Source organism: Tinamus guttatus, unplaced genomic scaffold, assembly GCF_059628265.1.
Source record: "Tinamus guttatus ecotype Peru unplaced genomic scaffold, ASM5962826v1 Tinamus_guttatus_pri_ptg000048l, whole genome shotgun sequence".
Lineage (NCBI taxonomy): Eukaryota > Metazoa > Chordata > Aves > Tinamiformes > Tinamidae > Tinamus > Tinamus guttatus.
The window spans coordinates 12,007,722-12,020,936 of record NW_028288582.1 but is presented as its reverse complement, the minus strand read 5'-3'; the positions used below and the strand labels follow the sequence as shown (position 1 = coordinate 12,020,936).

Sequence of the window (13,215 nt, the reverse complement as noted above, 5' to 3'; positions counted from 1 at the left end):
ATTTAGCAGATAATTGGGCTGTCAGGGTTTGTAGTAATTTGATGGACTGGAATTTTATATCTTTTGACTTTCACCATTAGGCATGAACCACAATAGAGGTGTAAGGAGGTAGAGATGATCTAAACCACCAGCACCTCTCAGTTTGGATGAAAAAAGTGCTGTAGAGTACTGTGCTTAGCAGACTGCAGCCTTTTTGCAGCTGATGAAGATCTCTGTGAGTGTCTTTTCACATGCCAGCATCTTTTCAAAGTATCACATGGTGCAGACACTATGTCTTGTAAAAGTGAAAAAAAAAATCTTTGCAGACACCTGGGCTGCCTCTTTCCAGTACTTAACTTTAATCACTTAGAAAACACAAAGTGCAAGTCTAGCATCAAGCATTTAATTATAGAAGGTCCTGTCCCTTTACTTTGCTCTCCCCCAAAGCACTGTTTAAAAGCAATGTCCATAACATCAATATTTAACAAGGAGGCTGGTTCATTCTTACAAGGAAAGGGATTGCTCTACACGTGGATTAAATCACAGTGCCCAGGCCGCTGACAATAATGCAAGGGTCTTTCAAGATGAGCCACTTGATTGCTACTTTAAAGATTGCTAGTGTAAGGAATGTGTAATCTCTCTCTTTTTTTTAATTGCATTTGAAATGAAATAGCTTGCTTAAATATTATCTGGATATATATTCATCTGTATTTATACAGCTCATTTTTAGAACTGGGTTAGCACCTGGTGATCCAGCCTGAGAAAGCATCATGCTATCCCTGTCGTAGCCCTAGACACACCATTTGATTTCTCTTACCTCCTTTGCAATGTGTGACAAACTTTTTCCAATATAATTTCCTTCCCACATCACAGCAGACATCAGTGCTGCAGTCACTGTTCTCCTGCCTGTGCAGTTCAGCAGCAGGGCTTGTCCCGGTGCTAACACCGCTTAGCCCCTTCTCCTGTGGACAAGGGCAGTTCCCTTGGGGACCACAGAGTAGCCCAGGTGCAAGAAAAGAGTTGCAATGTATTTTGTTCTTTGAATATTAGAGAAAGATCAAGGGAATTTTCAATATTACTGCCCATAATATGCTCCTGAGTGTTGAAGGAAATGTTTCTGATGGTGTTGAAAATCTTGATCTCTGCTTTTAGAGTTGACTCTATAGTTCCTTTCCCAAGTGTTTCCACCCACTATTTTTTCTGCCTTTGTCTTAAACTGTGGCACAAAATGCCAAATGTACCCCTGGCAGAAGATATGCTGCACAATTCTGCCTGTCCTCTGCTGGTCTCAAAATCCTGCAGAAATCGTCCTCATATCTGCTGCACATCTGGGGATGGAGCTGACAAACAGCCAAATGATGCTACCTAATGATTTCATTTCTCCTGGGGGAAGTGCAGAGAAGGATAATAGATATACTTTGCAACAGCGTCCCAGGGGAGTTTATCTAAGCAGGGAGAAGAATTAATAGGCTGCCTTTTAGGGAAAGGCAAATTTGCTGAAATATAAAAGTAGTAAGGAGATTTCCTACAAAACAGCACTGGAGAACTAAAAGTATCTGAGCAGAGTCCAGCCATGCCCCAGGCAGCGCGTGTGCTGCCAGCGTGGCCAACGTGCCATCAAGGGGCTCTGCCTACGCGCCCGCTCTCTCAGCTATGTGAGGCAACAGCCTTTGGCTTGGAGTAGGATGGATGCCAGCAGCAGATGGGGGCAGCTTTGACTTTTTGTAGCTGTGTCTTGAAGCCCTTGAAGGACAGAGACCTCACAGTCTCTCCGGGCAGCCTTGCCTATGATGCCCTCCCCTTTCCAGGGTAGTTCACCTTGGGCAAGTCAATGTGCACCCATGGCAAGAGGGGAGCATGCAGAGGTAGCCAACAGAAACGTAAGCTCAGGTTGTGCCTCAACGAGTGCTTGATGTGGGGCTGTGCAGTTGGAAATCAGGAGGAACTGGGCAATCTGAATATGGCTAGGAGCACTCTTCCTTCTCAGGTACCTGCACTAGTAAGAAAACTCTCGCTTGCCATTGACCCCTGAGTTTTGTTACAGTTTTAAGCAAATTAGAACAGTGAACCTGACCAACCACTATGGTAAATCAGCACAGCTCCAGTGCCTTGAAGAGAGGTGAAAATGCAGGTTTGCCTAGGCAAAGTGTTTGGCTTTTTGCCTACGTATAAATTAATTTGTCTTGGACCGCATGGACATCTAGGATGCAGCCCCACTAAGCAGGAGGTCATGTAAATCAAGGGGAAGCATATCACTGTCTGTGTGGGTGAATAGGAGTGGAAAGAAAGAATTTCCTAGAGCTAGGACATTACTGAGTCGTTGAAAGTCAAGGAATCATATGTAATATAATGAATGGAGGGAAATTCTCTGGCTTTCCTCCAACAGCCAAGCATTATTCATTGATCACAAAACAGATTTCCATCTCTTCTGAGAACATTTCTTCCATTTGCTAAGTGGAAAATGACAAATGAGCTAACTGTGCCCTCTCCCACATTCTTTCTCCCTCCATCTGTCCAGGCGCCCCTGTCACTTGGCCCTCTCTCAGCACACCGTGGCCGTACCGGTGTCCACTTACTTGGGACCACTAGCAACCTCGGTGGCGGCGGAGGCGGCGGAGGCGGTGGTAACGGTGGAGGTGGTCTACACTGGCAAATTTGCTGGCAGCTTTCTGCGACCTTCTCTGCTACAGGACTGGAACATGACTTCTGGGGCTCGCCCTGAGTGACCTGCAGAGAAACAAGTCACTACGTGAGAAGTAAAAACAGCTGGTTTTCGATAAACGCGTTTCTTGGACTTGAGCTCCTGAGCAGCACCTCCAACACCTGAAGAAAACTTAGTTCAGACCACAGCCCGTTTCTCAGCAAGGCCACTAAAAGTGCCTCTGTCCTATGTGGTCTGTTTCTTTTTCTTCTATCCAACACAATATCTTCAAGACTTCTTGCTCTTTGTCAAATTTGGTTGAAATTGGCCAGCTGGTTTCAGAGTTATTATGTGCAAGGGAGAAGGCGGGTACTGGCAGACAATATGATTACGTAAACCCTCTTTCCTTAGGAAACCCATCTAACAGCATGCATTATTCACAGGCTTGCTGCTGCAAGCCGAAGAGAGCTAATAACAATTACAAGACATTTGGGGGCAGGATTATGTTCATTTTCATTATAGTAGAATGCAAAGCCAGATGAGATCTCTCCTCTGTTTTGCCAGCCTGTCTTTGCTGTTCAGAGACCATTTTGGTGAGTGTTTCATTACACACTAGGGCTACAGCCCACATTTTGCTCATCTGAGGACCATATAAAACACATGGCCAAAACAGAAATGCCACAAACTGTGACTTGTAGCCTCTCTAGAGCACAGTGTAGGTTAGCAATAAAGCTGAAGATGAGACATTAAAAAAGCTGAGAGTAGGTGTCACTGGGCAACAGGCAATCCCTTAGCTGATGATGACAAGTAGCATCTATTAACAGCATATTTTCCTTACCACCCATAATATTTACATGATTAGGGATTTAAGGAATATTCAGCAACTGTAAAATTTCTAATCTTATACTATGATATAGAATTGTTAACTTCAGAGGTCTCTAAGCCAGCTCTTTTTGAATGAAATGAGGCTCATGCAGAAAGTACAGGATACTATTTTAAGGATACAAAGCCTAAAAGATTAGGAAAGGCATTATCTAACAAGCATTTTGAATTTAGAATTAGAACACCACCCAGGACAGACTCGTGTCTGACTGTATCTAAGGGCATTTAAGTAAGGATTCAGCTGTTGTCTTGAACAGGGATAGGCTGATGTATTTTGGTTTTAGGAGAGTTAATGTCCTAATAGTTTCAGTCTATCATGTCTTTTTCTTTAATTAGCTCTTAACCCTAATAAAACAAGCTGGCTTTTGCTAGAAGGATGTGCTTACATCAGCCTTTCTGATCTGTTTTAGATAGGCCTCTTCCACCTCTCTGTCTATTCCGAAGGCTGTCCCTGGTCACCTTCTCCTCTTCCTCTCTTCTGCCCAGCCTCTTTCCACAGCATCTTTGGCCCTCTTCCCCTGCCGGCCCAAGGCAGACAAAGACCCTCTCCTTTTCTCTCTCCCACCCCAATCTCCCAGCCTGTGGTATGGCCCACAAGTTTCTTCCTCTTGCACAACCCACAGCTCGGGACCAAGGGTGGCATGCTGCTGCTTGGCCAGGGAAAGTTGCACACATTCAATTCATGTATTTCTGGCCAGAAAGAGAGATAAAGCTAATTAAAACAATACCACTGCATGAAGGACATGTGCATAGCCAGTTTCTAAATGTAGAAAGATGCATTGCTCTGACCCTGGGGAAACGGAGGTAGGGCTTTGTTAATTAACTGTTACAGGGAGGGAAGAAAGGAGTGGAAAAGGCTATGTGTAGCTGAGTTGAGAGAAAGGCTCCACGCAGCCCAAGTCAGAAGGCTCAATTCTTTAAAAAATCAAAATGTATTACCAAACATAGAGAAAAACAAATTCAGCACAAGTGATTTCCAACTTTCTGCATCACCATCCGGTAACAGTAAAAGGATGGTTAAAGACCATCCTAGACAGCTTCCTTGAACCTGCACGGGCTCTCTGAATGCTTTAATGAATCAAAGTGACTTGACTTTATAATCCTTCATGGTTGTTAATAAAGCTGTCTACAAAGTAGCCTTTTATTTGGTGGGGTGGGGGGAGTAAGTGTTCCCAATCAGAATATCCTCTGCACCATTTTAGCTCTGTCACCACACCTAATGTAATATGTTATTGGGCTACTGATTCTTTCAGCAGCCTAAGTGCACCGGCAGTGTCAGTCACTTGGGGTATCTGCTGGGTCAGAATAGTGTGACAGTCCTCATGGAGGAAGTAGGGCACTATCTCTCCACTGGGCTCTGGAAGCCACTACTAACGTCTGACTATGGTGCTCCAGTTGTTTAATTCTATGCATCATTACAATCGTTTGGGAGCCAATGAAGTGGGAGAAAGTGGAGACAGGGAAGAACAACACTGAACAGGCTTGGAGCCAAGTTCATCTGCAGACCAGAAGCGGCTTTGTGTGTATATGTCTGAACATAGTGCTGATATGGAAAAGCTACGTTGACTTATTGCTCTAACTTAATATCAAGCAAGACCAAAAGGCTTGCTCTGTCTTTTTTTAGAACTATTGACTGCTTTTAAATCCCTGGAGGCTCTACTACCTTAGGCTGGTAATAGAACATTCTCAGAAACTCATGGATATTTCTCTCAATTACTTTACAGGCAAGATTAACCCTGTACATAAATAACCACATTCTGCTTGTGCATTCTTAAATACTATTTCTAAGGCAAGTTTCTTTGTCTCTCAATATCAGTCTGACCCTCCATCAAGATTCCTTATGTTAATTTTGAAATAGTCATGAGAGAGATGACATTCAGTAGAGTAGGCTTTATCACCTATTTGTTTCCCTACTGTTGGCCCTCAGTAAAATGGTTCTTGGAAGATAGTGGAAGGGATGCAGGTATTACCTGGCCAAAGGGTTGTGTTAGACAGTTAGTTTAAAAGAACAGAGATATTGAAAGTTAGCTGAAATCTGGCAGAAAATCAAGGCATGAATCAAGGTTGAGGACCCTGAGGGTTAAAGAACTATTCAGGTCCTGATGCAAGAAGGTTAACCAACAAGCTAGTAGCAAGATAAAACTAAGAAATAGAGTGAGAATATTTGGCTCATTTCCAAGAAAAAAAAAATCACACTGTTGATGCCTGTTAGTCTTCAGAAAGGAAGGAAGGCTATTACTTGTGCCTTCTAAAGGTAAGCAGAGCAAATCACTAGAAAATGTGCTTTAGGGAACAATCTTGCTCTGGCAAAGGATGGTGAAATAAATTACTCTATGTTTCTTTCCTGCTATGTGTAGTTGAAGGTAAGCTGCCTCTACAGGAGATGGCAGGAGAGAAAAAGGCATGTTGACAGAAGCCAGCCGTGTGCTGGACAATTCTGCTCATCAGAGTTCAACTCCAAGCTTCACTGCTTGCTTGTTTTGCCAGATGTTAACGTGGCCCCAGAATGGCTTCAGCAGCACTTTGCAGATAAAGATTAATCAAACACCCGCTGGGCCGCCCGCCAGTTTGAAGGCCCAAGATTGCCTCAGCAAGGCGTCCTCTCTGGAGATCTGCGGAACAGGCATGTTCCCTGGTTGTTAATTCTGCACCGCTCAGTTGTTCTTCCAGCTGTTGGAAGCACAGCGAACATCTTGGCTTATCTAAAGCTTGGGATTTTTGAGAGCATGAGGCTCTCAACACTTTCAGCAGTTTGCCAGACACGTGTTGCCTGGGCTTTGAGGTGATGTGTTTCCCCCTGCCCTAAAATAGGTAGAGAGTTGACATTATGGATTTGTGTATTTGATGTGAAAATGTCTTGTAAAAAGGGTATTTTTGTTTTAGATATTCACGCAGATGCAAATCTGATCTGCAGATCTCCAAGGAAAAGCAAAAAAAAAAAGCGATACTGGTGATTTTCTTTTTTATTCCTTCAACTGAAGTTTATATGTATAACATATTTCTCTTTAATCCAAGATTTCCTGTAGAAACGGTGGTCTTAGTCCTGCTTGGCATAGCGTGGAGGGATAAATCTGCATGTGGTCAGAGCTGTTTGGGATTTCAGTGCAGTCCCATAGCATTGCGGCAGTCCAAGAACAAGCTCTACAGTACAGGACAGATCCAAGAACAGGGAAGAGAGGAGTAATACAGTTCCCAGGGGGTAGCCCTCTTGTGACTTTCTGAATCAGGTAAAAGGAGGAAAGCTTGCAAAGAAAAGTGCAATTGACTGAGAAAGCAGAAAGATCTCTAAAAGCCTGCTGATGTGGCAGGAGCTTTGCTTCTTGGAAGCAGTTTGCACAGATGAGATCGCAACACTGTTTCTGAAATCCAGAACAGCTCTGCATAATTCACAGTAGAGTTAATCCGTATCTGTGCTTATGAAACCAGAAAAAAGATGTGACCCCACTATTTACCATGACACCTACTCTTTGTTTTTAATTATGTCAAAAGCCCCGGATAGGATCGTCTCTTCCTTCTTGCCATTGTGCTAGCTCCTACATTAAAAAAAAAAAAAAACAAACAATATTTTCTTTTTTTAATGAGATAAATGCTTCTCCTCTGATCAGTGTCTGACTGATTCTCTTTAGTCTCTCAAGCCAGGGCCTGAGGAGGAAACGGAGGATGTGGACAGAAAGGCTGTTGCACATGTAAGTCACAGCATGGCAGAATGGGTGAAGAGAAACTAGGGGAAGAAGAGACACGAGGAAACATGGATGGAGCAGAGATGGGGGACAGACATGATGGGACACTAGTGGAATAGTTGAGGAAAGTATTTTTTGGAAGACTTTGAAGGTAAGAGGAAAGATTATGACTCAACATGGAAAAGAGGAGTCAAAGATCTAAAGATGAGGGAAATACGACTGCATGGAAAGGGAGGACTGATGTGTTGGTGAAGGTGCCCAGCACTGGCAATCACTGCCGGAAACCTGAGCATGAGGAGGGGAACGCCATCCCTACAGGACCTGCTCCTGCAGGGAACAGTGTGGACAGAAAGAAATGGGCTGCTTCGGAATATACTACAGGAGAAGAGGCAGCAAGGCTTCAAGGGCTCGCTAAGATACTCCTGAACTGCAGGGATTCATTAGCTTCACCATGGTCATATCCTCTGCAGTCACTTGCAGTCCAGACCAGAAGAGTCCAGACCTCTCCTTTCCATTTGTATATGCTGCTGGGATCCTTATATACATCCTAGTTTTGGAAGAAGCTGGCAGAAAGCTTGAATATGCAGAGATTTATTGTTTGGCCTTACACAAAACAGTAGGCAACAACACAGTTATAGATGAAGAATGAGGCAACAAAACTCCTAAATTATTTCAAGGCTGGGCACCCTGGCTTTCACATTTTTCAGAGCATGTTTCGGTTCTTATAAGTGTACTTATTTTTGAAAGATCAGTTTAGATCACCTGAGTGGTTTCCTGGAAAGATGTTTATGAAAATTTTGTAGGTTTTTTTTGGGGGGGTGGGAGGGTGCAGCTGCTTGATTGAAAGAGTGATTATAGGGAAGAGGTTCAAAAAGTGACTCTTTTATACACTTGCATTTCCCTTAAAATATATAGTTAGAATTTTAACTCATGCCTAGCTCCCTTGACTCGCTTGAGCAGGACAGCAGAAGGGTAATGCTGGCAGGGATTTTTATGACAGAGGCATTGGCTTAAAGGAAGTTGTTTTTGCTGTATTTCTGGTTATTTTAATCTATAAGGAGGAGGAATCCTCCCTGTCATTCATGGCAAGAGACAAGATGCTAAAGCAAACAACATCTTTGTTTAATCTTTCGGGAGTCACTAAGTTTGGAATAAGGAGTAAAAGACGTGAAGTCTCCACTATGTTTTCACCAGGCAAGAAACTGCAATTGTTCAGTTTTAAACAGCAGTTGGTTGGCTTCATCCATCACTCCTCTGAAGACATATATTATAAATAAACTTTAAAATATCAAAGTGACGCATGTGAGTTCAGCTTTGCTGCTGTTCTGACTCTCTGAACTGGATAGGCACTTTCAGCACTGTGATTTCCCTCAGTCCATCTGCATAAGTGTTGCTGGTCACCCCACACTACAATCAAGGTCACACCACATAACAGCACTGACAAAAAGCTGATTCAGCCTTTCCCCCAGAAAACCCCCTGTTCCCATTCAGCACCCAAAACCCATGGCAAAACATTACCAAAATTAGACTTCGGGAGCTTGGCGCAGAGCGTCGTTCGCTCTGGACCTCTTGCCACCTACAGCAGCCACGCTCGCAACCCTCTTGCCGTGTCGGCGCGCTGAGGAAAGTGCCGCACGCTCCACCCGCGGATCCCAGACCCAGGAGCGAGTTCGGCATTCCCGGGGCTCACACCGGGGCTCGCACCCGGGCGGTGATCCGCGCTCGCCTGGCCCGGGGCCGCCGCCGCGGGGAAGCCGCCTCCGGGCCCTCGCGTGGCGGGGCCCTCGCGTGCCCGTGCACCGAGGCGGCCCCGGCACCGCGCTCCCCGCCACCCCCGCGAGCAGCGCGGCCCCGCGGGGAGCTGTCCCCCGCGCGGGCTCCGCGGTGTCCCTACCTGGATGGAGCCCCAGAGCGGGTGCAGGGCACAGTGCAGCAGCAGGGAGGGCCAGCAGCGGCGGAGCAGCGCCAGCAGCTCCCGCAGCAGCATCCCTCCTGGGCGGGCGGGCTCCGGGCGAGCCGGGGACGGAGCGCGGAGAGCCGGCAGCCGCGGCGGTGGCTCGCACCCATCCCCGGAGCGCCACTCTCCCAACTTTAATTCCGGAGGGGAGGGAGGGAAAAGAGGGAGGGAAAGAGGGAGGGAGGCAGGGAGATGGGCGGGTGGGGAGAGAAAAGGGTGGTCGGGAAAACCCAGCGCCCAGCAAGCGCCCGCTCTGCTCCGCGGGAAGACGTGCAGCCACCCCCGGCCCTCCCCTCCCCTCGCCGCCCGGCCCGGCTCCGCTCCGCCGCGCAGGCCGGGATGCTCCGTGGCGCCTGCGGCCGCTGCACCCGCTCCCTCCCTCCCCCCTCCTTCCCGGGCCGGGGGAAAAAGTTTGGAGGCGGCGGGCGAGCAGGGCCGGGGCGGCCGCGGGCGCTGCCCGGGGTCGCCGCCGCCGCCCCCGCTGCTGCGGCGATTTTTTCAAGCCCACTGTGCGCTTAGCGCTCCGCTCCCCTCGGCTCTCCCCGCCCTGCCGGCTCCTCCCGGCGGCGGCTCCTCCGGTGGGTTCCCCCGCGCGGGGCAGCTCCGGTACCGGCCAGCCCCGAGGGGTCGGACTCGGCGCCCCGCGTCCCTCCCCGCAGCCCCAGACCCCGCTCGGGCGCCCTCCCCCCTCCCTCTTGTGGTAGGCGCAACTCGTGGGCTCCTTTTCCCTGGCAGTGTTGGGGCCTGCCTTGTGGTAATGGAACACCCCGAAACATTTATCAGTGCCCGCAGTTAAGGGGGTAAAGAAGCCCTTATTATAAAGGCACCACCTTCTTGACTCTTTGCAAAGAGGAAACAGTGCAGAAAAACCCAGATGAAGATGCGTTTGTTTTCAGAGAAGCAGCTAATGAGCAAAACCACTGCGCTGTGAATGGGGCCTTTGCTGCAAGTGAGATTGGTTTCAGCATGCTGAATCAAACAGACAAACAGCTTCAAACAAGATGTGGAGTCCAAGCTCTTTATTTCATACCCAGGGATAAGCATGTGGGATACTGATTTTAGTCTGTATCAATATTTCTGGCAGCCACTCAGCTGAGTTAAGCAATGGTGTTTCATAAAAATGTGCTCAATGAAGGAGGAATATGTGAATATGCAAACCCTGCTTCTAAAAGAGAGATAAAATTCACCTTTTATATCACCATTACCCCCCAACATTACTCAGTTCACTGCTGTCCTGACTGGTACTTGTTCAACGTGTGTGAGGGCAATCAGGCCTAGCAATATCTTACAGCTGCGAACAATATATCGAAATTTAACAGAGTTTCACCTGAGTTGTACTTGGCCCATTATGGCTCTGCACGTATTTGGATTTGCAAAGGCAGAATATAGACAGATGGAGACATTATGGCCTTGGACGCAGACAGTAATTGTACAGCAAATATATTTTCTGTAATGATGCTGAAAAAGATGAAGTCCTTTTCAGTTAGTGTACTGTGTAACATAGAGTGCTTAATATATTGTGCTTGTTCAATTATAGTTTTACTGAGCTGGACTCACAAGAGACAGCAAAGCTTTTCAGGCTTTCTGGTGATTTCCTGAAGGTATTTCAGCACTTGGTCACAGTACAGAGCATAATAAATTGCACCATCTGTATACATAGTTCTTGGTTCCTGACAGAATGAGGGATAAAGCTTTAGGCGTTGTGCACAAAAAAAAAAAAAAAAAAAAAAAAAAAAAAGCAACACAGATTTCTTTTCTTTCTGTGTTTACAGTGACTTAATGTCAGAAGAACTGGAGCTTTTCCCGCCATTAGTCCAAGTTCCAGGGTCTAAGTGTTGTTCCTTGGGTTCAAAGGCATGCGGTGGGTCAGAGGACACAGGACCAAACTCCACTTGCAGTTGCACAGATGCAAGTGCAATGCAGGATGCTGTTGCAATGTAAATAAGAACAGAGTTTGGCCCAGGTAATTGGCATCTTTTCTGTCATAGATGGGTAAAGGGCAACCCCCTTAGCAAAATGGTTGGGCTGCAGATACATTAAATTCAGTCTCCAGCCCTGGACCCAGTCATGCTGCCCACACGCAGGAGTTTCCTTGTTAAAATGAACGGCTGAAGAAAGTGTTGAACAGGTGCCCTGTTCTTGTCTACATGGTAGCAGTACTTGTCATTGATTTCATTCACTTCTCTGCTGTAGTTCCTATGGACAGAAAGTAGCAGGCCAGGAATATTTCCCACTTACAAGGATGACAAATGACATGGTGCTTATAAAATTGCAGGCCCCAAGTCAATGACAGACTTAACATATGTTTTGCTTAACATTATGTGGTTTGTAGCAGCAGGGTGGGTGCAAGGAAGTACATGCTGCTTAAATGTAGACATGGGCATTGTCCACAAGTTTGATTGCTGAACCATAACCAAACTTTTCTGAGCTGTAATCATGCTCTTAACTATGATTCCCTGTGTTACCTTGGGCATATTTTTAAAATTATCTGCATCAGTTTTCTCAGCTGTTAAAATGGCATGTCCAAATATAGCCACTGTGGTGTGTCTGATGGCTGAGGTAGTAAAGGGGTCCTGACTTCCAAGGTGTATTTAGCACATCACAGAAATCAAAAGCAATGCTTCAGCCTTCACTCATGTGAGCAGCACAGGACTGGGTTATGGCTCAGTGCTCTGAAAAGGAAAAGTGGTTTATAAGTACTAAATGTCATTGCTCATTAAAAAAAGCAAAAACTTAAGTTATTTCAAAAGGTTTTTTTTTCAGAAAAAGATTGCATGAGCAGTATCATTCAAGCTCTTTCTGAAACATTTAACACACATATTAACACTCAATAGAATAATAACCATTATTAATTTTCCTTTGATTATCAAGGAGGAGATCAGTTTGTCTTGTTTTTTCTTTTTTTAAACAAAATCCTCATAATGAGAACCATCGTGATTAACACTCCAATACTCAGGAAACATTATAAGAACTGCAACACTGATTATCTGCACAAGAAAACATTATCTGTACTCCTTTAATCTAAGTAGCCATAATGGTTATAATGAGCCCTAAGAGGCAATTTTGTTGCTATAGACTGAGTTTACAGTATGTATGCAAGTGTTCAGAGGGCCTGTTCCAAGCTGACTTGTCGAACTTCATGAAAATCAATAGATTCTCACCAGCCTGAATTTAGGTAGATTTTGTTCCTCCATCTTCTGATACATTCAAATGTGTTTTTATCTGGAGTCAGAGCAAGGGAACTGAGGACGGAGCTTTGTGGTCAGTCAGGCCTTGGAAGAATCCATTTAAGCTTTTTTTTTTTTTTTTTTGCTAATGACATTTCTGGATGCAAGTTAATGAGCTCAAGAAGAGTCTTAATCATGGTGAAACACTAACCAAAATGTAAAGAGAAAACATTTCAGCACTGAGAATTCAAAGCTTTCTACTATCTCAATTCTCATTCCTAGTGTTGATCCAAGAGTACCATTAACAGATTGGTAAATTCATGTTGTTGCCTTACAGTGAACATTTGATCATACTGAAAACATTACTATTTCTGTTCTTTTAAAAATATGTTTTACTGTTCTCTCAATGTAAAGCAGTGCTTTCAACATGTGAAAAGCAATTTTATTCTCCATAAATCTACATTTGCTATGCAGGAATTCACAACTTGCAAACTAACAGTCTTTAGGCATCCACAAACTAACAAAGGTCACTACACGAGCAAAAACAGTGGAGGAATTTATGATTCTCCAGACGCTATCTTACGTAATTTTGGGGAGTGAAGAATTGCATTTGCTCTTGATGATACCAAGTATTTTATTCAATAGAGAATAACTCTAGGACAATATAATGGTGTTTACACACATAAAAAACAGGTTTGATTTTAGGAGAGTTGACCATTCAGTTTTATCATGACTCCAGTTCAATGGAAAAAGATACCCACTCAAAACATATCTAGAATAAATTTTTAAAATATATATTGAATTAAGAGTTAATCAAATACTGGAAGTGGATTTTAAGTTTTAAAATGTTCAGAGCTCTTCACATTTTCACCTAGATAAATATAGACTATTGCCCTATGAAGAGCAACC

At 44.9% G+C, this 13,215-nt stretch overlaps 2 protein-coding genes across 2 annotated transcripts in view; both read right to left on the bottom strand.

The window, feature by feature from the left end:
• Positions 1-9,351, bottom strand: part of PRIMA1 (proline rich membrane anchor 1) — a 50,732-nt gene extending 41,381 nt beyond the window's left edge. Inside the window, exons 1-2 of the mRNA XM_088539695.1 lie at positions 9,077-9,351; positions 2,556-2,706 (exon numbers count right to left, since the gene is read on the bottom strand). Of these exons, the coding sequence (XP_088395821.1) occupies positions 2,556-2,706; positions 9,077-9,169 (244 nt within the window). The 5' untranslated portion in view covers positions 9,170-9,351. The remainder of the gene's footprint in view (positions 1-2,555; positions 2,707-9,076) is intronic.
• Positions 1-13,215, bottom strand: part of ITPK1 (inositol-tetrakisphosphate 1-kinase) — a 461,734-nt gene that overhangs the window by 414,790 nt on the left and 33,729 nt on the right. The window lies entirely within an intron of this gene.